Source organism: Microtus oregoni, unplaced genomic scaffold (genome assembly GCF_018167655.1).
Source record: "Microtus oregoni isolate MIOR12 unplaced genomic scaffold, Mior012 000049F_ref0000343, whole genome shotgun sequence".
In the NCBI taxonomy this organism is placed as follows: Eukaryota; Metazoa; Chordata; class Mammalia; order Rodentia; family Cricetidae; genus Microtus; species Microtus oregoni.
In genome coordinates this window covers 3845285-3870718 of record NW_024543223.1, presented here as the reverse complement: position 1 = coordinate 3870718, position 25434 = coordinate 3845285, and the positions used below count along the sequence as shown (strand labels likewise).

General features: G+C 41.0%; 1 protein-coding gene across 3 annotated transcripts in view; it reads left to right on the top strand.

The window, feature by feature from the left end:
* LOC121436483 (DNA polymerase nu-like) overlaps window positions 1-25434 on the top strand; it is a 137837-nt gene that overhangs the window by 68870 nt on the left and 43533 nt on the right. For all 3 annotated transcript variants that reach the window (XM_041636431.1, XM_041636432.1, XM_041636430.1), the window contains 3 exons: window positions 19399-19456; window positions 20348-20425; window positions 21264-21378. In XM_041636431.1, coding sequence (XP_041492365.1) covers window positions 19399-19456; window positions 20348-20425; window positions 21264-21378 — 251 coding nt within the window. The remainder of the gene's footprint in view (window positions 1-19398; window positions 19457-20347; window positions 20426-21263; window positions 21379-25434) is intronic.

Here is a 25434-nt window from a genome sequence, read left to right as displayed (position 1 = left end):
AGGGTTTCTCTGAGTAGCTTTGGAGACTGTCCCGGAACTAGCTTTGAAGACCAGGCTGGCCTTGAACTCACAGAGATCCGCCTGCCTCTGCCTCATGAGTGCTGGGTTTAAAGGCATGCACCACCCCTGCCAAGCTAAGTCTCATTTTTAAAATTCACTAAAATGTTAACACTTTTGTTTTAGTGGGTCATTGGCCTAGTTAGGCTCAGACTACAATCTCCAATGGCTGTGGTGCCACTGTATGGTGTTTCTGGGTCTTCTAACCAGCAACTGAGGAATCCCTTTTCTTGGTCTTCTGACTTAAATCCTGAGGCTTTAATAATTTGAACCTGCTGCACACACTCTCTACTAACCACATGCTGATATAGAACATGGAGTATTGAGGGGGACAAATGATCAATTTGCTGTCCGTCTGGTAGTGTTTCAGTTTCTGGTCTGTTTTTCCAGTTTGTGTCCTGCTCTAATTTATCAGCATCTTCTGAATGCTGCCCTGTGCATTGTGTCCAGTCTTCACAGCTGTATTCAGTACTCACTGTATCTTAGCAGGAGCAAAAATGTCACCTTTACTTTTTCCATCTTAGACAGATTTATTGAAACAAAATTGATATACCAGACACTTCATATGTTACATTGTGATTTGATGAATACATTTAACTATGAAACTACCCTCACAATAAAAATAGTAGACATATCTAACACCTGAACGATCTTTGTGACGCTTTATAATATTTCCCCTCAACTTGTATGTATGTCCCAGTTCTGTCACTGTAGATCACTTACATTTCCAGGAAGCTTATGTTGATGGAGTCACATAGTGTTTATTTTTTTGTCTGACTTCTTTGGCACAGTTATTTTTGAGATTCATGCATGTTGATCCATATTTTAATACTTTTTTACTGCTGAGCAGTATTCTATTCAATCTGTATACTACAGTTTGTTTATGAATTCCTTTATTGACTCGGGTAGAATTGTTTCCTGTTTGGGATATAAGTACGTATATTCATGCATGTTCTTTACATAATATGTATAATACATATATAATAATACAATAGTAGCTGGGGCATACACTAGGTCTGTATGTGCTGCTTCCCTTATGTTTCCATTCCTTTATGTTTTGAGAGAAGGTACCACCATATCTTAGCTGGTCTACATAGGTCAGGCTGGATTCCAACTCACAGAAATTCTCCTGCCTCTGTCTTCTGAGATCTGGGATTAAAACATGTAGCACTTAGGTGTTCTTCCGCAGCTATTTACTGCCATGGCTCCTCAATGAGTGGGGGCTCTTGTGCCCTTTATCCACTCATGCCAGAATGTTGATGGTTCAAATCTTGTGTAGACCGTGTACAAGTAACAATAGCTGCTGAGAACATGAGTGCAATAGCTTTATCATCTTTACATTCTTTCCTCACCTTCTTTTGTGGTGTTCTTTGACCCTGGAAGAGGGGCTGTATAGATTTCCCATTTGGGGTGTGCTCTCAACAGTCACTTATTCTCAGCACTTAAACCAGTGTGAATATCTGCAGTAACTGCTCTTCACTGTAAAAGAAGCTTCCCTGATGAAGGTTGTCAACAGCACTAACCTTTGGGTATAGACTAAGCAACTATTTAGAAGACAATTTGACAGAATATCCATTTAGCAAAACAGTAGTAGGTTCTGTAGTCAGAGGTTGCTCGTTCATTTCCTGGCCACCCAGACTCGAAATAAACACACAGAAACTGTATTATTACAACACTGCTTGGCCTATTAGCTCATGCTTCTTATTGGCTAACTATTATATCTTAAATTAACCCATTTCTGTTGATCTGTGTATTGCCATGTGACTGTGGCCTGCCAGTAATGTTCTGTATGGCGTCAGGCTTCTGTCTCCTGTGGTAGCTACATGGCTTCTCCCTCGACTCTGCCCACTCTCTCTCTCTCTCTCTATCTCCAGCCTGGCTATATTCTGTTAAGCCATTGGTCAATGGGAATAAAACATTCACAGGATACATCACCTCCCACATTAAGGTTCTTCTGTGGCCTACCACCTACCTAAAGCCGAGAGACTTTTGACCAGATTTATATGACTAGGCATAAATTACTTCTGTGGAGTGGACCTCAAATCCAGTTAGAAAGCAAAAGCTACTACACTGTTGCACCAGTTAGCCCATCTTGCCTGGCAAGTCTGTACTGTAGCATGCAACATTATCCATCCACCCATGCCAGCATATTGCCAAACAAACTCCTTTTAATTTTATTATAGTTTAAGAGAAAAATAAAACAAACAACAACAAAAATAGTACAGGGAAGTTGTAAATCTCAGCAGCTGCCCAGAGGAGGAGAGTAGAGTAGGGAAAGAAGCCACACCTTTCCAGAGTCGGGTGGTGGTTGGCAGCACACGCCTTTAATCCCAGTACTTGGGAGGCAGAGTCAAGTGGATCTCTGAGTGTGAGGCCAGTCTGGTTACAGAGTGAGTTCTTTGGACAGCCAGGGCTACACAAAGAATCCCTGCCTCAAAACAAAGGGGGGGGGGGTAAGAAAAAAAGCCATATCATTTGAATTAAGCCTGCATGGAGTTCAGTCGGTAGACAAGCAGAGAGCGAGATTCAGAGAAAATGTAAGAAAACCCAAAATACCAGACAGGCTCTGACCATCATCCAAAACAGACAGAAGAGAGCAAAGGGGAAAGTTATGTCTTTCTGAGTTAAGACTCAACAGCAGCTCCTGGCAGATTCGAAATGACTGTGCTAAGGGATAAGAACTCTGAGAAGTACATTATCTCATTAAAGGACTAATTATTGCTCCTTTCTCTTTGTATGGCTTAAGATGAATACACCTTCAGGGGGAGGGAGCGATCCTTTGCCAAGTGGTTGACTTGCCAAACTACATTAATTTACAGGAGGAGACAAGACATGTTTCCATATAGAAATGAATTCCATTATTTCCTGTGACATTCCTTTCTAAAGAGGTAACCCTAAAGTCACTTAGGAGATGGAGCGTTGACATTACCCATTTCTACCACGAAAGTCTAAAGGTCTAGTTCCAAAGCTGTTCAACAGAGGGATTATTACCCAGCCAGAATGAAACTCCTTTTTTGAAAAGAGAAAATTATTTTTTTTCTCCTTTTTTATTGATTTTTATTGAGCTCTATATTTTTCTCTGCTCCCCTCCCTTCCTCTTCCCCCCTTCAACCCTCTCCCAAGGTCCCCATGCTCCTAATTTACTCAGGAGATCTTGTCTTTTTCTACTTCCCATGTAAATTAGATCTATGTATGTCTTTCTTAGTGTCCTCATTGTTGTCTAGTTCTCTGGGATTGTGGTTTGTGGACTAGTTTGCTTTATGTTTAAAGCCACTTATTAGTGAGTACGTGTAATAATTGTCTTTCTTTGTCTGGGTTACCTCACTCAAAATAATGTTTTCTAGCTCCATCCATTTTCTTGCAAAATTCAAGATGTTATTTTTTCTGCTGTGTAGTACTCCACTGTGTAAATGTACCACATTTTCTTTATCCATTCTTCGATCAAGGGGCATTTAGGTTGTTTCCAGGATCTGGCTATGACAAGCAAAGCTGCTATGAACATAGTTGAGCACATGTCCTTGTAGCACAATTGAGCATCCTTTGGATATATACCCAAAAGTGGTATTGCTGGATCTTGAGGAAGGTTTTTTCCTAATTTTCTGAGAAATCGCCACACTGACATCCAAAGGGGTTGTACCAGCTTGCATTCCTGCCAGCAATGCAGAAGTGTTCCCTTTTCCCCCACAACCTTTCCAGCATAAGTTGTCATCAGTGTTTTTGATCTTGGCTGTTCTTAACAGGTGTAAGATGGAATCCCAGAGTTGTTTTGATTTGCATTTCTCTGATGACTTAGGATGTTGAACATTTCCTTAAGTGTCTTTCAGCCATTTTAGATTCCTCTGTTGAGAGTTCTCTGTTTAGGTCTGTACTCTATTTTTTTTTTTTTTGGTTTTTCGAGACAGGGTTTCTCTGTGGTTTTGGAGCCTGTCCTGGAACTAGCTCTTGTAGACCAGGCTGGTCTCGAACTCACAGAGATCTGCCTGCCTCTGCCTCCCGAGTGCTGGGATTAAAGGCGTGCGCCACCACCGCCCGGCCTGTACTCTATTTTTTTATTGGATTATTTGTTCTTTTGATGACCAGTTTCTTGAGTTCTTGGTATATTTTGGAGATCAGACCTTTGTCTGATGTGTGTTTGGTGAAGATCTTAAGAAAATTATTTTTATATGCATAGTTGTTTTGCCTGCCTGTGTGTCTGTGGTACAGTGTCTGTGGAAGTCAGAAGAGGGTGTCAGATCCACTGAGACTGGACTTACAGTTTTAAGCTACTGTGTGGGTCTGGAAATCAAACCTTTGTCCTCAGGAAGAAGAGATCCACCTTCTTATCTTTTATATTAGGCCACTTAACTGTCCCATAACTCACTAAGAGCCATCTTTTGTCTTTTCCTTGCATTTATTTCCTGTTTTCAGTTTGGAGAGTATGCTTGCTTTGCATAACCATAACAAAATGCCTGATATAAATAACTTAAAAACAGAAACTATTTATTTTGACTCACAATTTCAGAGGATGATAGATGTCTTGCATTTTTATGTCAATTTAACATATAGAGTCATCTGGGAAGAGGAACTCTCAACTGAGAAAATGCCTCCATAAAATTGGGCTATAAGCAAATCAAATCTGTAGTGCATTTTCTTAATTAATGATTGATGTGGGAGGGCCCAGTTCACTGTGGGTGGTGCCATCATTGGGCAGATAGTTCTGTGATATATAAGAAAGCTGTCTGAGCAAGCCATGGAGAGCAAGCCACTCTTCTATGGCCTCTGCTCCAGTTTCTTGCCTTGAGTTTTGCCCTGACTTCCTTGACAGTGGACAAAGTTGGGGAAGTATAAATAAAAGTAATCCTTTCTCCCCAAGTTGCTTTTGGTCGTGGAGGTTTATCATGGCAATAGAAACCCTAGCAAAGATAATTGACATGAATGGGTAATAGATATTTTCAGGGTTTTTCCCTAGGATGAGATGTTTTTAATAATTCATCTCTTTCTGATGCTGTTTTCATGGGTTGTCTGAACAATCCAAAGAAATGTCCCAACTAAAGCTAATTATATTTTAACCTTGAGGAAAGACTTTTTAAAATATTCTCCTAAATGTCTATAAATTCTAAGTTTTTCACAAATAGCTGCCATAAACATATATAGTTCCTGACCCTGTGTGGCTGTTGACCCTTGTTCTCTAGATATCTGGATGGCTCTTGCGGATGGTGGTAATTTCCTCACGTGTGTGCAAGGATCAGCTCTCTGTTGAAGACTTAGCTGGGTGGTGGGCTCAAAAAATTGATTTTTTAAATTATCTGTCTTTTTTCATTGTGGGAACCAATTTTATTTCAATTGTTTATGTCCCAAGCGGGAGTAGAAGCCCCCAGCTAGTACATTTCAGACTGTCTAGGCTCCTGTCTTGTGTTCTACCTGAGACAATCTGTCAGTCACTCTTCACCCTGCTGGACTCGGCCTTCTGTCCTTCTGTTCCCCCGGTCATGGTGCTGAAGCCTGAGTACTTGTTTTTCTTCTTGCTAAATCATAAATTCCACGTGAATAGCCTTTTCAGCCTCCTTTTCTGTTTATGGAATGTGTACCTGCCCTTGTTGCTCTGGCTTGGGGTCGTCACTAGGGTTTCAGTGTGATTAAAAACAAGGCCATGTCTCTTCCCTACCTGCAGCAGGAGCCATGAGGTCTTTAGTTTTCATCTAAATTCTTCTTTTCCCCAAACTCAGGCCTCCCTGTTCAGAACCACTATTTTCTTCACAAAGGCCTTCTCATGGGAGGAGCCGAGGACCTTTGCTCTCACTGTGCTTGCCAGGAGCCACATTATTCCATCCAATACCTCTTATCACACATGGCTTAGATGTCCCGTCTAGTGTTTCCACACCATCAGGGCCAGTTTTTGTCAATGTCCTTATTTCACTGCAGTATTACTCGTGATGCTGGCTCAGAATTTGACAATGTTAAAAATTCAAATTTTCTGACCTTTCACATTGTGTTTTTCTTGAATGTCCCAATTTCTTGGTTTTCTTCTGGTTTTTTTGAAAGGCTACAGCTGAATTAATTGAAAATATTAACATCAAGGCATTATTAATTAGATTTTTTGCTTTCATTCTTTATGAGTACTTTTTCTTCCCTAGTGTTCTTTACTTTTATGGCTGTATTCAGTGTCCTGCCGACATAGTTGTACAGATTATAATGCCTGGCTAGGTCATTATTAGGTGATCTTGGTATGACCTACACTTCCTTTACATACCAGCCACCGATCCTGTTACCTTGTTACTGAATTGTTACCTGAATCATGAACATGTCCTCCAGACCAGTCTTCTTTCCCAGTCAGTGATTCTATTTCCACTCAAGAGACCTGACCTCAGGAAGCCTTGCTTTATGTCCCTTTTTCAGTTATCTGGTCCTCTTTTTTCCTGTACACAAGGAATGAAGCCTGCTATAGTTAAGTATGCCACTCATTCAATTTAAAAGTTTAAATGTCACTTGGTGGCACTGAAATCCTGTTTATCTTTTCCCAGCTCTGTTCTTCCCAAGTCAGTGTCCTTATCTATCCCAAAGGCAGTGCTTATTGTCCCATATATATTTCCCTAAATAGTAGTGTGCCGGTTAAACATACTAGTCATTACCTCAGAGTACCCAAAATGCATCAGTGTTACATTAGGGAAAAAAGTCAAAGCACTTTCCCTTGGAGTAGTTTTATCAAGAACAAGCCCAGATTTGAATTCTCTCTCTCTCTCCCTGTGTCTTCTGTCATCTCTCTGTAGCATATTGTTTCTGGCCTATCTGTAATCTGTCTGCTTTATAAGTCTGAATCTGTGCCTGCCTGAATGTTGTCTTGTCTTCTCTGTCCCTGTCCCTGTCCCTGTGTGTGTCCCTCACAAAGACCTTTACTCTGTATCTATTGAACAGCACAGAAAGCATCACATGGAGAAGGAATGAGTGATACTTTACAAAAATCTTTAACAAAGTTTGTAAGGGATGAAACATTACTGATTCTTGCTGACCACCATTGACATCCATAAAAAACAGTGCTGAAATAGACTTATCAACCTGTATTCATGCCACGCCTAACATTTATAGTGGATATTTGCTTTAAAAGGTTGTGTTCACATGTTCTTGTGGTACGATTGAGCATCCTTTGGGTTTATACCCAAAAGTTGTATTGCTGGGTTTTGAGGTAGGTTGTTTCCTAATTTTCTGAGAAACTGCCACACTGATTTCTAAAGCATCTGTACAAGCTTGCATTCCCACCAGCAATGGAGGAGTGTTCCCCTTGCTCCACATCCTCTCCAACGTAAGTTATCATTAATGTTTTTGATCTTGGCCATACTGACAGGTATGGTACTGAGATGGAATCTCACAGTTGTTTTGATTTGCTTTTCTCTGAAGACTAAGGATGTTGAGCATTTCTTTTAAGTGTCTTTCAGCCTTTTGAAAATATTTGTCTGTTCAGAGTTCTCTGTTTAGGTCTGTATACAACTATGTTCATAGCAGCATTATTCATAATAGCCAGAACCTGGAAACAACAAAGATGTCCCTCAAACAAAGAATGGATAAAGAAAATGTGGTACAATTACACAATGAAGTATTACACAGTAGAAAAAAATAATGACGTACTAAAATTTGCAGGTAAATGGATGAATCTAGAAAACATCATATTGAGTGAGGTAACCCAGACCCAGAAAGACAAATATAATATGTACTCACTCATAAGTTGCTTTTAGACATAAAACAAAGAAAAACCAGGCTACAATTCACAGTCCCAAAGAACCTAGACAACAAAGAGGGCCCTAAGAGAGACATACATGGATCTACATAGGGAGGAGAAAAAGACAAGATCTCCTGAGTAAATTGGGAGCATGGAGGTCATAGGGGACGGGAGGGAGGGGAGGGGAGGAAGGAAGGAGAATGTAGAAAATAGCTCAATAAAAACAACTAAATAAAGATCGTGTTCATCATGTTTGCTGTTTTAACACGTATTACTGTATTAGGGCTCTCTAGAGGAACAGAATTTACAGAATGTGTGTTTATATGTGTTTTATTAGAATGATTCCCAAGCTGTGGTCCAGCTATTCTAACAATGGCTGTCTACCAATGGAAGGTCAAAGAATCCAGTAATTGTTCATTCCATTAGGCTGGATGTCTCAGCTGGTCTTCAATTTATTTCAGAATCCCAAAGAAGTAGATTCTAATGCCAGTGAAGAAATGAAGCAGACAAAGGGAGCAAGATTCCTCCTTTTGTGTCTTGTATATAGGCGAACCAGAAGGTGTGGCCAAGATTAAAGGTGATCTTCCCACCTCAAAAGATCTGTATTAAAGGTGTCCCTTCCTCTCTCAAAGATCTGGATTGGAAGTGGACTTTCCCACTTCAAATTATATAGTTGAGAAAAAAAATCCCTTATAGATGTTCCCAGCCATTTGAATTGTAGTTAATTTGAAAACCACGACTAACCATCACAGTTGCCACAATCTGCATATACTTGCGCATTACTTGTGGGTCAGTGGCATGGAAGAATTTATAACTTAAGATGTCAGCTATGAGCCAGGTGGTAGTGGTTTACGCTTTTAATCCCAGCACTTGAGAGGCAGAGGCAGGCACATCTCTGGGTTTGAGGCTAGCCTGGTCTACATAGTGAGTTCCAGGACAGACAGAGCTACACATAGAAACCCTGTCTCCAAAACAAACAAACAAAACAAAAAAGATGTCAGCTATGTATTAGCTTAGGTTGTAAGAATTAATTACATAAAAAAATCCAAGGCAAGTAAAATTGGATATTACATTATTCTCTTAAAGGTGAATTAAACCAACTGAGTATATAGTAAGATGTCAGTTTTAAGTCCTAAGTGACCCCAGGGTGTAATATTAACTTTGGCTGTAAAGTCCAGCAAAAGTTAGAATCTCTTTTAATGTAAGAATATTTTCATAATAATGTATCACCACATAAAAGGTGAGGCATTTGCTTTGATACTTTAAATGTTATGTGAGTAGTAAGTAGCCAGTAGTACTTATCCTCATACCACTAGCTGCTTTTATTTAGCATTGTTTTTAAGCTTTATCCTTAACAGAAGCAGCTCTAATTCTCTCTTCTTGGTGGCAATACTGAATGTAATTATACAAATATAGTATATTATTTCCAGATTTTCAGTATTTAAAACAGTGTTGAGGTGCTAGGAAAATAACTCAGCAGGTAAAGATGGGACTCAGGTGTGGTGGTGTATGCTTTAATTCCAACACTGGCAGGTGGAGACAGGTGGGGGCTTGCTGACCAAGCCAGTCTAGCTTACTTGACAAGTTCCAGTGAGAGATCTTCTCTCTCTCAAAAACTAAATTAAGTAAATTAAATAAAAAGGTAGACAGCATCTAAAGAACATCACCCAAGGTTATCTTCTGGCTTCTACACTCACTCACTCACTCACATACACACACACACACACACACACAGAGAGAGAGAGAGAGAGAGAGAGAGAGAGAGAGAGAGAGAGGATAGATAGATAGATAGATAGATAGATAGATAGATAGATAGATAGACGAATAAATAAATACAGTGCTGAGTGAGAAATGTAGAGTTTTAATGAATATTCTTTCCGTCACTGTTGTTGCCTGGCTGTTGCTGGGTGTATTAATGCACGCGTTTCCTAGTGTCTAAATGCTGCCCCGGGTCACTCTCATACACAGTATGGACAGGATCTCAAACGCATAAGCTCAAGTGATCCTCCCTCCTCATCCTCTCATGCAGCTGGAACCACAACATCTGACTTTCTTGTGTCATTTAAGAAATCTTTCCTTGCATGGCAGTTATAAAGATGTTCAAATTCTGTATTTTGCAATGTCTTTAATTTCACTAAAACATACTTTTGCACATGTGAGAGGTAGAGATTTGCTTATTTTCCATTTGGATAACTTTTGCTATAACTACTATCTCAACGACTCACTTCGTAGTCCTTCGCCAAACAGGAGTGCCGGTCTTCATGGCCTGATTCTAGGCTCTCCTCTGACCCTTGACTCCATGCATCCCTGACTCAGCACTCTCCTCCTCCCCCAGCCCCAGAAGTGGGCATGGTGTTTGTCAGATGTCACAATGTCACTGAGGGAAGAGCGGAATTGGGTACTCGGGTCTTAAATTTAAGGTGCATGGTATCAATGTCTCATAGGGATTTTTAGGGAGAAATATTTAGTATTAGCTCTTACAGCTCATAATCATTATTAAAGAGGCTTCCTCCAGCAGCTTATGTCTTACATCAGTGTTAGTTGTTTGTTTGGAGGCTGAATGCAGGGAGAGCTAGCATTTTTCACTGTAGCTCACACAAAGCAGGATTCTCACAATGCACTGAATGAATTCTAGTTAAAAGTCCCAAGAATATTTTGACAGCTAATATATGTTTAATAGAAGACTCTTATAATTTTAAGAAAATAATTAATATTTCAAAACAATGTAGTAAAATACTTAAGTTTTGACATGATGTGTCCCTGTGGGCAGTTTCATCACCACTTGAAGATCTACACATGACAGTTTTCATCCGTGGGACATCTGGACTCGTTCCTGCTTCTAGCTGTCACAGACAAATCTGATATAAACATCAATATACAGGTTTTCATGTTAGCGCACATCTCCATTTCTCTGAGGGAAGTACCTATAGCTGCAGTTGTTGGATCTAGTGTTTTTAAACATATCTGAACTCTGTATGTTGATATTCTAATGGATTTTTATGTGTACATTCATGAAGGATATTGATCTGTGTCTGGTTTTAGTATCAAGGTAATATTAGTGTCATAAAATGAATTGGGGACTATGCTTGCTTTTTATAGTCTCTGGACAATATTGTGTGAAATTGTAACTCTGAATATTTGGTAGACTCCTCTGATAAAGTAATCTTGGCCTAGGGTCAATACCCTTGTTACAGGTTGTCATTTACACACACACACACACACACACACACACACATTCTTTTAAGGTAGAATCTCACTGTGTAGTCCTAGCTGCCCTGGAAGTCACTATGTAAACCAAGATAACCTCAAACTTACGGAGATCTACCTGCCTCTGCCTCCTGAGTGCCAGCACCACTGTCTGCCCTTTAACAGAAATTTTTTTGTTATCCATTTCTTTTTTTTAATGTGCATTGGCGTTTTGCCTGCATGCATATCTGTTTGAGGGTGTCAGATCCCCTGGAAGAGGAGTTACAGACAGTTGTGAGCTGCCATATGGGTGCTGGGAATTGAACCTGGGTCCTCTAGAAGAGCAGCCAGAGTTCTTAACTGCTGAGCTATCGCTCAAGCCCCTTTTATAATCCATTTCATAGTGTGTTTTTGTCCAGCTTGTGAAATGAACATGTGTATTGCTGACAGCATTCTCTGCTTTTTCTGTGATCTTTTCTTTCTTCTTTCCTTTTTCTTTGTCAATCTAATAAGAGTTTAGATAATTCTAGTGAACTTTTCAAATAACCAAGTACTTTCTCCATTGATTTCCCCCCCCCCCCCCATTTTCAGTTGGTTGGTTTCTGTTCCTTATTTCTACTCTTCTGCTTGATTTGGATTTATTTGCTCTCCTTCTGGTTTCTTGAGTGTAGCTTATTGCTGAAGACTCTCTTCCCTCTTTCCTCTATGTCTGGTTTATTTTAGCACTGTGAACTTCCCTCTTAGTGCTGCTGTAGCCACATTCAACACAGTTTAATACATCATGTTTTGTTGAAGAAAAAAATGGGTCAAGCATAATTAAACAAGCCAAAATTATTGCAATAAAATAGGGAAGCTGAACCCAACTCCAAATACAGCAGGGGTGGCTAGGGACTTAGCACATACAGGCAGGGTGAGGGGCCGGTGCATGGAAAATTACAAAGAGAAGCTTGGCCTGGTGTCTAGGTGGGAGGAGCCTAACAAAACTCGGCCACAGGTCTTTTCTTTGATGTTGACAGGAGAAAATGCTGTTTGTCTCAAAGCTTTCTGTCTTACAATACTGCAAGTAACGTAGCCTTTTGTTAGAGGCTCTGTTTGTTTGTTTGTTTATTAGTTTGGTTTTGTCTATGGTTTTTGGCTTCTCTAGCACTCAATTTAGGACATGTTAGGCACGGAAAAACTGTGGACCTCAGTTCTGTCTAATTCTGTGAGCTTTGTATTCCCTCTATTCAGCTTTCAGAGTTCTTTTTCTTTACTGTATGCCTAGCACCCAGGGTTTCAGTTGTGCCGTATGACAGGAACAGGGAAAATATGCTTACACCACTTCCTGGAAACAGAAGCAGCTTTAACTGAACAAAATGCTTAACAGCACAAAGGCGGTTTTGAAATACCATCTGATATGTATTCGTTCCTGCCCTCTTGCTACTGAGAGGCTGCCAGCCACTGGGGCTGAGGCCTCTGTCTCTCCACAGAGAGAGAAGATACCATTGAGAATAAATGAGTCCTGCTCAGTTCTGGCTCTCAATCAGAACTTGAGAGCACAGCAGAAAGAAGAACATCAGACACTAGGGACTTAATAGTGTTTTACTCTGTATTTTAAGCTGAATTTCAGAAGTTTGCCTAAAACACCCAGACTCTGCCTGACATTTGCCAGTTCAATAAACTAAGGACACACTGGGATATGCAGGACCCCTTTGGGGAAAGGGTTGTAGCCACTCCTTTGGACTGGGAGAGGTACTGAGAGCAAAGGTACAATGGAGCTTAGAGTTGAGCTGGATAGCAGAGGGAAGGAGCTCTGAAAAGATCCTACCCTTTCCCCTGGTGTTAGAATCCAGTGTGAGGGGAACAGTCAGAGGAGAACATACAACCTGCAGTCTATGGGGTTTGGAACTCTGTCTCCCAACCCCTAGGTTTAGAGGAGCAGTCTTTCCAGCAGCAGCAAGTTAGCATATAGTATGTGTTTTGCAAGTGAGGCCTATAGATGATCTTCTGTCCAGTCTCCATGAGACCAATAAACTCCTGGATTCTGCATGCTTCTGGTGTAGAAATGAAGGCCCCTCAATCTTCCCACTTCTGTCTGCACCCTGAAAGGGAGCTGTGACTAGTACAGTCTAAGGCTGGCCCCAAAAGGAAAGCACAGCTGGGTTTCAGAACACAGCAGTGTCGCCAAGGTTAAATACAGGGTCAGGATAGCAGACAGGGACAGCAGGTACTGTGGCCGTAAGCTCACAGGCTGTAATCCTGTGTAGGCACTTTACCTATAGAAGCAGACAATGCAGGGAGCCCAGGCAGAAAGCAACAAAGCTAGCAAGATGAGGGTAGTCCCAAGCTGATAGCATGGGACCTTCCTACTAGAGCAATGGAGTTATATGAGTTCTCCCACCACCGGCCATCACTGATATCACTTTAGGAAGGAAGAGCACAAGTAGAGGGAGCATGGTGGTGTGAAACTACTGAGTGTATGCTCTTCCTCAAACCCCTAATCTGAATTTAAAGTGCGGCTGATCTATGTATTCATACACCTAAACTCAAGTTGATCTACATAGTTAAGGATATTTCTCAGCCTGCCTGTGCCAGATGCTTTAGGAAGGGCTTGCTTCAGGCAAAGACTAATCACAGGAGCAGGCCCAGCGACTCTGCCCATTCCTTGTAGTCACTGCCTGCATGGCCCTAGCAGATCTTGGAAGCAGTTGCTCAGTTCCTCTCCAGTATGAAGGGAAAATGTCTTTGTGCAGCTTCTGTTAAAGTCTGAGGAGGAGTCTTCTGCAGCTACCCTCCACAAACAACTTTGTCTGCACCCTATTGGTAGACACCTTTTACTGCATCTGTGTGGGAGGCATAGCCATACATAAGTTCAGGCGCTCATGCACACGTGCACCTGGAGTTCCTCATTCTTCCACCTTATTCTTTGAGGCAAGGTCTTTTACTCAATCTCACTGATAAGGCTAGTCAGTCTCCCTAGTTAGCTTGCTGTGGGGATCCCCTGCCTCAGCTTTCTGAGCTGAAATACAGAAAGGCCAACATGACCACCCAGCGTTTATGTGGGTTCTAATCATAGGAGTTCTAGGAATTCAGATTTCAGTTATGGCAAGTCCTTTTAGCCACTGAGCCATCTCCCCAATACTTGTAGCCAAAGTTAGTTTTTTAATTTTGTGGACTTTGTTCTCTCCTTCCGCCTTTCCATGGCTTCCAGTAATCAAGAATGGGTTGTCAGGCTTATGTAGCCACTGCTCTAGCTACTGAGCCATCTGCGTAGCCCACCTTGTAGCACAAATAATGAAAACCCAGAGGCAGATATTGGGGAATGTTTTTAATATTTTAAAAAAATTCTGGTGAGGGTGTGGAACAATAGAATTCTCATTTATTGCTGGTGACAATGAGAAATGCAGTTGCTTTTGAAGTTTGGCAATAAAGTCTGAAATTTAATTATAATGTGTTAATACTGGTTCATTAATTGAAGCAAACATTCACTTCATTTTAGTCAGTTTTCCATCACTGTGTAAAAATACCTGAGATAACTGATTTAAAAGAGGAAAGATTTATTTTAAATTTGATCACATTTCTTTGTAAGTATGTGCATATACCAGAGCACACTGGTTCTCTCCCATCATGTAGCTCCAGGAATTGGAACTCAGATTATCAGACTTGGTGGCAAACACCTTTACTTGCTGAGTCAATGTATAAACCCAGTACAGCAGTTCATACAAACCAGCTATCATCCAGCTATCAAACTCTATAAAGTTTATCAAATTTACTTGAAAATTTATGTCTATACAAAAATATGTGCATAGATACATATTGTAGTAATGAGGCGAGCAGGCCTGCTTTTCGTCCCGCCCGGCTCCCGCACAGCTAGCTTGACATCCGAAATAACAACACACAAATTGTATTCTTTTAAACACTGCCTGGCCCATTATATTTTTCCTCCTCTTGGCTAACTCTCATATCGTGCTTAACCCATTTCTAATAATCTGTGTAACACCACGAGGTGGTGGCTTACCAGGAAAGATTCTAGCCTACGTCTATCTCGGGTTGGAGAATCATGGTGACTGCCTCACTTCCCTTCTTCCCAGGATTCTGTTCTGTCTACTCCACCCACCTAATTTTCTGCCCTATCAAAAGGCCAAGGCAGTCTCTTTATTAACCAATGAAAGTAACACATAGACCCTCCTACATCAACATGTGATGACAAATTTATTAATTATTGCTAAAACATGGAAATAGCCAAGATTTCCTTCAATGGATTAACAAACTGTGATTTATTCAAACAGAGAAATATTTTTCAATGATAAAAATGAATAGTCTATTAATCTACAAAAAGACATTAACAAGGGACTGGACCTCCTCAGTGGCTAAGAGCACTTGCTGGGCAAATGGAAGGAACTAGAAAAAAAAAACATACTGAGTGAGGTAACCTTGATCCCAAAAGACAAATATTATATGTACTCATTCATTAGTGGATTTTAGACACAAAACAAAGAATAACCAGCCTACAGTCCACAACCCCAGAGGACCTAGACAACAAAGAAGACCCTAAGAGAGACATACATGGATTCACCTAGGAAGGAGAAAAAGTCAAGAACCTCCTGAGTAACTTTGGAACATGGGGGTCGGGATGAGGGGGGAATGGAGAGGGGAGGAAGAAGAGGAGTGAGTGAAATGTATTGCTCAATTAAAAGCAATAAAAATATAAAATTTAAAAACGAGCACTTGCTGTTCTTGCAGAGGATCTAGGTTCAGTTCCCAGCACCCACATGGTGGCTCATACTATGCATCACTATGTGTAACTTGTGAATCTAGCAATCTCTTCTGACCTCCGCTGACACAGATGGGCAAAACATTCATACAAATAGAATAAAATAAGAAATCATGAAAATTAAAAGAAAAAAAATGAACGAATCAGCTGTGCTGGCAGGTGCCTGTAATCCTAGCATGTGGGAGGCAAAGTCAGAAAGATGGAGAGTTGAAGCCAACTTGGGCTCCCTATTGAGACCCTGACTGAGTAGAAAATACCTGTTTATAGCAGTGATGGGTCATGTTGGTAGAGAGCTGATGAGATGTGGTGAGGACATGCTCTTTCTCCACAAGCCCTACTCCCAGAACAATTATGAAATTAACTGTAGGGACCCAGCATGAGTGTAGATAATACCATGTCATAGGTTGGAGGCCTAAGCAGAATAAAAGAGGGGAAGTGACAAAAAGACAGCCAAGTGTTGGCATCCCCGTTTCTCAGCTTCTCGACCAACCATGCTGCAAACTGTTGAGGTCCACCATGCTCTCGCCAACATGCCATGATGCAATGGACCCTCTGAGATTGGGAGCCAAAATATAAGCTTTTTTAAATCTGGTCTTTGGTCACAGTGGCACAGAGGCAACTGACACAATGTGATTTCCTTAACTGTGGACTCTGCTTAGCGACCTATCTTCCATGTGTATAGTACAGAAAAGAAGAAGAATGTCGTCGAGGAGAGGAAGATGGTACCGCAGATTACAGAGTACTGAAACCCAGGCTTTCTTCCCAGTGCTGAAGGCACTGCTTTAGTTTATGTTCAGCTGAGTTCCCAGAAGCCCCTCCACACACATCTTGCTTGGAATGGTTAAAATGCACTATGTAAATTAAATATTTGGTGAATTTTCTACCATACTATTATTTGATATATTATAAAATCAAAATCTTCCTTTGTAATTCATCTGAGCACAATAAACTTAAATTTCCTACTTTCTCTGACCTAATAGAAAACCCATATAAATAAATCCCTTTATTTTGGTAAAACAGCTGTCATTGGAACTACCCTGCTGTGTTCTGTGGGACATACTGTTAGAACCTGTGCACCTATTTGCTAATTGGGCCTGATACCGTGCTTTCCAGGAGCCGTCAGCTGTGTGTGTTAACTGCAGTCTGACTCTGATGGATGGGGCGCACAGGCCTATTTTGTACAGATTTAGACAGTGAAATTATTCAGAGTGAGTAAGCATTGTACATGCTATTTACCATGTTGGAAAAAATCCCCCTTTCCTAGTTAGTTTAGAATTTCAGTGTATATTTGGCACATAGTCTGAATGGATGCTGCATTTTGCCGTTGCCCTTTTCCACTCTGTTATGATTTACTGTCTTAAAGCCCTTTATTGAATTCCACATATTAATAGTTTTGGACTTTTAAAAAAATCATGCTTTCCTAAGACAATTATCTATTGGTCATGATATATAATCCTTTTTCTATATTACTGGGTTTGGTTTGTTAATGATTTGTTAAGAATTATTGTGCCTAGCCGGGCGATGGTGGCGCATGCCTTTAATCCCAGCACTCGGGAGGCAGAGGCAGGCGGATCTCTGTGAGTTCGAGACCAGCCTGGTCTACAGAGCTAGTTCCAGGACAGGCTCCAAAGCCACAGAGAAACCCTGTCTCGAAAAACCAAAAAAAAAAAAAAAGAATTATTGTGCCTATGTTTAAGAATGCTGGTTAGCATTTTCTTTCTTCTGCTACCTGATTTAAGTAACCAAGGAGTCACTGATTCCATATGATAAGCTCCTCACTCTTCTGTTCTAGAAGTGCCTTTTAGTGCTGACTGCTTTTTTGTTTGTTTTGTGGGTTTGCTTTAGTAGTTTATATTTTGCATCTATATGATTTGCAAACAAAAGTCCAATATAAGGTTTTCTTTACATTGCTTTAAATCATATGTTATCTTAATTGAGTAATGCTTTTGTTTATTCTTTGAAAAAGTCATGCATGTATATAAAATATGTTATTCATATCCACACCCCACTTCACCAATCCAGATTCTCCTAGACCCTCCCAACATGTCTTTTCCAATTTTATTTTTAACCAGTGAGTTCAATTAGTGCTGCCCAGATGTTTATGGATACGTGATTATCTACTGTTGGGGGTGGCTGCTTGTTCGTTTCCAGCTGCCCAGAACCGAAATAATCACACAGAAACTATATTATTTAAATCACTGCTTGGCCAATCATTTAAGTGTATTGCTAGCTAGTTCTTATATCTTTGGTTAACCCATTTTTATTAATCTGTGTATCACCACATGTCTGTGGCTTACTGGCAAGGTTTGACATTATCTGTCCCCAATGGCGGCTACATGGCTTCTCCTGACTCTGCCTTCTTTCTCTCAGCTTTCAGTTTAATTTTCTTCACCTAGCTCTACTCTTCCCTGTGCAGGCCCAAGACAGCTTCTTTCTTCATTAACCAATAAAAACAACACATATACAAAAGGACGTCCCACACCAATCCACTGGAGCCTAAGTACCCTCCTAATGTCCACTTTCCACACAAAGAAAGAAGACTCTTCCCATCTCAGTAGCTCTTTAGCTGGAGGTGAGGCTTCAGTGGCCTCTCCCTGTCCACATTAGAAACTTTAACTGGGTTGATCCTATGCAGATGAGCACAGCTGTTGTGAGTTCATGTGTGTAAGGAAGATGAAACGCTTGCCCCATACCTCTTGTGCTTCTGCGAGACCTAAAAGGGTCACCTACAAGGTGGATTTTAGTGGTCAGCCTCTGGAGTATAATTCATCATAGCTAATCAGTGGGTCAAGACCAACTAGTACCCAGAAAATTCTACTACCAGACAAAACAGCCTGTTGTTCACTTTACTGCCAAGCGCAGAAAGGTGCAGTGACAGAAACTCTCATGGTTTGAACGGTGGACACAGGATGGAACTTGGCTGTCATCTGTTAGCACCACCATCATCATCTATCATTCCCTGGTAGAGGTGGAAAGCACAGGCACTCAAGAAAGCCCTGAGGGTGAGAGCGAGGCACCACTGTTAGCCATATGCTAAAGCCAAGGCAGGTACCAAACACCAGAAGCAGGGGAGGGGCTGCAATTAACCTGAGAGCAGAACTTTCATTTCCAAGTATGGTGGGATCTAATCACATGGGAAGTCGAAAAATACGTCTCCTGAGTAAATTGGGAGTGTGGGGATCATGGGAGAGGGTAGAAGGAGAAGGAGAGGAGTGGAGAAAAATATATCTCAATAAAAACAACAAAAAATAAATAAATAAATGAAGTATGGCAGTTATTTTATTTTCTTGTGCTTTTAGGTAGTTCAAAAGATGAAGCCTCGGGCCTTGTACGTGATCATTAAATGCTACATTCCAGCTTAAAGAATGTTTTTAAATTAAAGTATAACATACATATTTCCTAGAAATCTACCTTTAGCATATTACATGGACTTTTAAAATTAAGAAAGTTCATGATTTAGGCTACTGCCAAGTCACTGTATATATCACAGGCTCACATAGGCCAGAGTCAAGGCTGTTCTCACACTTGCTGATTGTAAGCAGTGGTGTCTCCATTGAAACTTTCACACTAGGCAGTTATATTATACGTTAACATGCTTAGGCATGGCATATTGGCAGTATATATTTAATAAAATATTATGTTTTAAATGCCCTTGAATGGAACAGATTAAGTTAAGTAGATATTTTAACTAAAGCTATTATCTTATTAACAGAACATCCAAGGTATCTCCAAGCACCCAATTCAGATTTCTATGCCTCGGAATTTTAAAGGTAACACATTACTTTCTATCTCACTGAACTCTCGGGGGCATTTCTTAAAGTCCAGAAGTGTCTGTATACTTTCTTACAATGTAACTGCTATACTTTCTCGAAGTGTTCCTCTCTATTTGCATGATTAGTGCAAGCCTACATTGAAAAAATAAAAAGCAGCTGAAGGATATAGTACCTCCCTTTTAGCAGTTTACACATTAAAATAGATGGTAATTATACCAGGGAAATATCTCCCTTCCCACCATCCTTCCCCCACCAACTTCCCAATAAAGAACAAACAAAAGTACACACAATAGCCTGGCTTTTAATAAAATCTCAAGTACTCTGGAGATGTTTATAAAAGCATACGAAGAACCTTTCTTTTGAGCTATCCCACTGTAATGCTTATGATCATATTTCTTAAAAAGGGAAAGTTCTAATCTGGTAAAGGGTTCTAGGATGTCTACTCCCAATAACCCGTGACCATGTCAGTGCTGCCGCCGTGCTGTGGGCATTGATGAAGGAGGCACAATAATACCACCAAAGCCAAGAGCGCTCTTTCCAAACATACAGAGTCACCTTGAGCAGGAACAAAGGCAAACCACAGCCCCTGTGTCTCGGCTGCCCTTTTATGGGGTACCCAGTAGGAACCACATAGCTGCATGGCCTCTGCATAGAGCTTCCCATCAGTGAGGCTCTCTCTCTAGTGCTTGACTAGTGTGTTGTTGGATGTAAATGTCTGACTTTTTCCTTTCTTTATCATAATTCTAGACAGAACAGATAATTTTGATAATAGAAAACTAAAAATCTAGACTTTTATTTGTATTTGACATTAAAATAATTTTGTATGAGGAATTGCTGCAAGTCATCTGACAGTGAATTTCATCACATGCTTTTGAAATGACAATTCAGGCAAAGAAGAGGAGACCGTCACCATCTCCCCAAGAGCCCTGTTTGTTTCCTCCAAAGGCCACACCTTCCTGGCAGCAGGTACATGCATAGGATGGTGGAGGGATGCCACTCTCACTATAGCTCACTTTGTGCATTTTCATGCAGTTCAAATACTTACCAACTAAATAATGCAAAGATGCATATAGAACTCATTCTTGCAAATAAATCCTAAAGCAAACTTTATATAAAGCAGAGATTTATTATACACATTAAATAATAACAGGCATTTTGCTTTCAGGGTTCCCTCGTTTTTCTGGCATAACTCATTCAATCTGCTTCTTCCTCCATTGTCCTCCCCCTATTCCCTCCCCTTGCTAACTCAAGCAGCCCTGTTAGCCACTGTGCCCCTGTACTTCAAACCCCTACAGCCCTTCCTGTTTCCCTCTTCTGTCTTTGTTCATTGTGATTTTGCTGAGGACCAAAGCAATGGAACTGACCACCTCACCATGACACCAGTTTCTCTGCCAAACTATACCTTGGTCCAAATCTTCCATTTCTCTCCCTCTGACATATCAGATGATTTATCAGAATGTCTCCTAGAATCTAAGTTCCATGGAAGAAGGGGTCTCTGTCTACATTATTTATTAACACATCCCAGCGGGATCCTGTCACACAGGAGAGCTTCATAAAATTGTAATGGATGTGGTGAATGAATGAACTTTGTCCATCCTGGAGGCTTTGCTGACCTTGCAAGAGGAAGAGCAGGTCTGTAGAATTGCTGGCATAGAAAAGAGCCCATAGTCCAAAGGCTAAGGGAGCCTGACAGATGGGAAGAAATGTTTTGACCTTGAGCCTCATGGGGAGGCAGTCTGAGAGTGATTTGGGGTAAACCAATGATGGGGGTGAATCTAAATTGATTGAGAACTCTTCTTCACAGATTTTTCACAGATTGAATTGCGCATTCTTGCACATTTATCTGAGGATCCAGAGCTTTTGAAGTTATTCCAGGAATCTGAAAGAGATGATGTATTTTCTACCCTGACTTCACAGTGGTAAGATAACAAGGAACAGTATTATCAGGTCTGCAGGGATACTGATGTGATTTTAAAAGTCTAAAGTTATTCCAGAGCTATTTTCATGAAAAAGAAGTTAAACTTTTCTCTAGTAGTTAATCGTTTGGAAAAGAAGAGTAGATGACTATGGTGCCAAAGCTTCCTAATTATGAAATAACTGTGACTTGTCCCAGTAAAACAAGTGTAAGAGAATAAAAATAGTAAGTATGAGTCACAGGAGAAGCTCAGGTGCTGGATGTGTGATCTGTGGGACTCTTATTGGAAGGCCATTGTCCTCACTGTGCCTACCCTCACCCCTGTCATTCAGAGGGCAGGAAAAATGGGCCTCAGGTGGCAGCCCCCAACTCTGTGGGAATTCCAGTAGCCAGAGACTTCAGGTTTTGTTGAAGTGTGCCTCTCTGCCTTTAGAGTCTACCTATTTTTCGGAATCACCATTCTTGGGCAGTAACTTTTCTTCCTCCCAGTAGCAGACCAGCTAGCTGCCAGACAGGTGAAAGCAGGTGCAGAGTTCTGGTTTCACATATCCTTCTGATCTGGAGTAGCAGGGTGTTCATGGAACCCACTGCAATCATCTGCTGCTCCTCACTTTCCAGGCAGAATAGTGCTGTCCAGTTAAAGGGATACCAACTGGCCCTGCTCCGATGAGGAAAAGCTAGAGACTGTAACTGGCGGCTCGTTTAAATAGGTATGTCAGTGCTAGCACAGAGTCAGGAAGAGAAGGAGTAGGGTAGCTGCTGCTAGGAAATGCCTGCCTCAGCTGTCACAGGTGCCAGCTTCTCAACTTATGCCTCTTCCATTAAACTGCTCCCTGTGACTTCCTCCTTTTTCCTCACCTTTATTTTACCTGTCAACTGCTTCTGTCAGGAGCCTTCCAGAAAGAGTATCCCTGATCCACACACAAGGTCCTGCACTTGTCTCTAAGTACTCATTTCTGCTGTCAGTCTTCCCTGAGGCGTGTAACCATCATGGGGTCAGGACTGTTCCCCTCCAGGTTAGGCCCAGCTGCTATGGCCCACTTACTGGTCTTCTCTGGCTAGTCCTCAGCACACTGGTGTCCACTTCACTCAAGCCTCTTTACTTTGTACTCAGGAAGACCCTTCCCCAACAAAGCATGCCCTGCACTCATGGCTTCAAAAGTCCATTTTGGCAAATCAACCTGACTTTCCCCAGCTCAGTAGCTCCCTGCCTGATGCACATACGCAATGCAGCTCCATCTGTTTCCTGCTGCACCCTACTAAGCCCTGGGCCTTGCAGTGCATCTGCTCAATAAGTACGGGGAAGGTGGAGACTGATATTCTAGGCTATCCTATGCATTCACCAGAATACCAGGGCCACAGGTTCTTATTTGAGTAATAAAAGTCAGGAAATATTTTATGTAAGAGAGGTAGGATTGGGGTGAGAATATAGTACTACTAAATGCTAAGCTGAACTTAAGAGTAAGTAACCGTGGAAATTGTTTTTGATGGGGACAACAGGGAAATAGATACAGATGGAATAACAGTGTGGTGGTTTGAGTAAGAATGACTCCGATAGTCTCATATATTTGAACCTGGCCAAGGTCCTCTCTCAGATGCTTCCCTTCTGAATCTTAATGCCACCAGATGCACATTTGATCCTCGCTGGCCTGCTCCCATGCTCACTGTCCAGCACTTCCCTGGCCTGTACCTGTCACACATGTGGTGATGTCATTCTCTTTTCTTCACAACACTGAGCTTCAAGGCCTAACTCTTCTTGACACTTTGTCCAGGTCCACAGGATATACATGAAGCATCACTTAGACTCTCTCACCTGTGCCCAACTCTGGTGGCTGTCCTCTTTGGGATGAGGGTGCCTTTGCCCTCTGCTCTGGTTGCTCTTTTAAGCCCTGAGTGATATCCACAGCCACTTCTCAATCTCATATCCTGAGCACCAGAGAAACCCATGCAGTGAGAGTGATTGAGCCCATATGAATCTCTGTGTTCTTGACACCCAGTCATCAACCTCTCCAAAGACTTCTCACATTCCACAGATGTCTGCTTGCCTCTATCTCAGAAGTGGATGTCCTCTGCCTAAGAGGCTAGAGCTCTGAAAAGCCACTCTGCTCATGTGCTGTGTTCTCTGGGTCCCCACAGCTCTTTCCTCAGAGTATAAGGGCACTCAAAAAAAGCAACTTCATTCTCAAGAAGACAGTGTCTTAACCTCCGCAAACTACTAAAACTATCTAAACAATTATATTTGTAACTTGAAAACTTCTGAAAAATAAACCTCCATGCCTAGATAGTTTTGTTGAGAATTTAACCAGGTCTAGAAAAGAGAACTGATATCAATTTTTACAAAACAGGAGTAGGTGAATCACCAATCCATTTGGTGAAATCAGTACGAAGAAAATTAAAACTAGAACAGAGTGCAAACTAATGTTCCTTATGAATTTAGTGGGATGTAGGCAAAAAATATTTCACAAAAATAATAGAAACTCAAATCCAACAATGTATAAAAAATTATATGCCATGTCCAAGAGAGATTTATCCTCGCAGTTAAACAGTATTTCAACTTTAAAAATATATCAGTGTAAATTGTCATAAAATCAAGCTGAAGAATGAAAATAATAGGACCATGTTAGTTGTTGTAAAGTAAATTCAGCATTCTTGACAAAAATCCCCAATAAGTTATAAATAGAGGGGAACAACCTCAATTGGGTAAAAAAAATTGTTTAATTCTTTTAAAAAGCTAAAAGGTATTTAGGGTTTTTTTGGTTTTGTTTTTTGTTTATTTGGGTTGGTTGGTTGGTTTTGGTTTTTCTATACAGGAGTTTCTCTGTATAGTCCTGCCTGTCCTGGAATTCACTCTATAGACCAGACTGGCCTCTAACTCAGAGATCTGCCTACCTCTGGCTCCTGAGTGCTGGGATTAAAAGTGTGTGCCACTACTGCCCAGTGCTAAGTGGTAGTTAGTGGGGAAAGATAGGATACTTTCTTTCCCCTGGAATGAATAATAACTCATTAAAAATGCAAGAAAAGGCAAAGAAATAGCAGGTAGACTGGACAAGAAAAAAACAAAACTTTCCTAATTGCAGATAACATGATTGTTATCCAAACAATATAACCCAAGCAAGTTTGTTTTTATTACTACAACTAATATTGAGTTCAGCAAAGTCACAATACTCAAAATCAACACACAAAAATCAAATATCATTCTTTTAAAATGACAACAAACATGTAGAAAGTGAAACTAAAACCAACACCATTTATGGCCTCTCTAGAGAGACTGCACACAACCCAACGTGGATGTTCTTATATACCCTGGTGTAAGAACCATGTAGTTTGGAGCTGGATCACTTTCTATGCTGGTGGTATGCAGTATGGTGCTCTCTCCACACTAGGCCTCAGACAGGCAGTCAAAGGGAGAAGCAGTGCTCTGCCCAGTGCTGTGCTGCTACACTAGTGTAGTGATGAGGTGAGCAGGCCTGCTTTTCGTCCTGCTCAGCTCCTGCACAGCTAGCTTTACACCTGGAATAACAACACTCAAATTGTATTCATTTAAACACTGCCTGGCCCATTATACCTAGCCTCTTATTGACTAACTCTCACATCTTGATTAACCCATTTCTAATAATCTGTGTAACACCACGAGGTGGTGGATTACCGGGAAAGATTCAGCATGTCTGACCTGGCGGCTGGCTCCATGGCATCTGCCTCACTGCCTTCTTTCTCCCAGCATTCTGTTCTGTCTACTCCGCCTATCTAAGCTGCTGTCCTATCAAAAGCCAAGGCAGTTTCTTTATTAACCAATGAAAGTAACACATAGGCAAATGACCCTCCTCCATCAAACTAGGGTGTGCAGGAGTTTAGCTGCACTAAGTTCATTTTCAGCTCAGTGGGCTTGCAAGACAAAACCCACTCATAAGTCAGGGAGTATCTCTTGTTAATTATTCAGTCAGCAAACATTTTATGAATACAATTAGAAAATGCTAAGGAAAGAATCAAAGATATAATAAATCAAGAGACATACTGTGTTTGTACTCAGTATACATATATCAGTTCTCCTAAATAGGTCCAT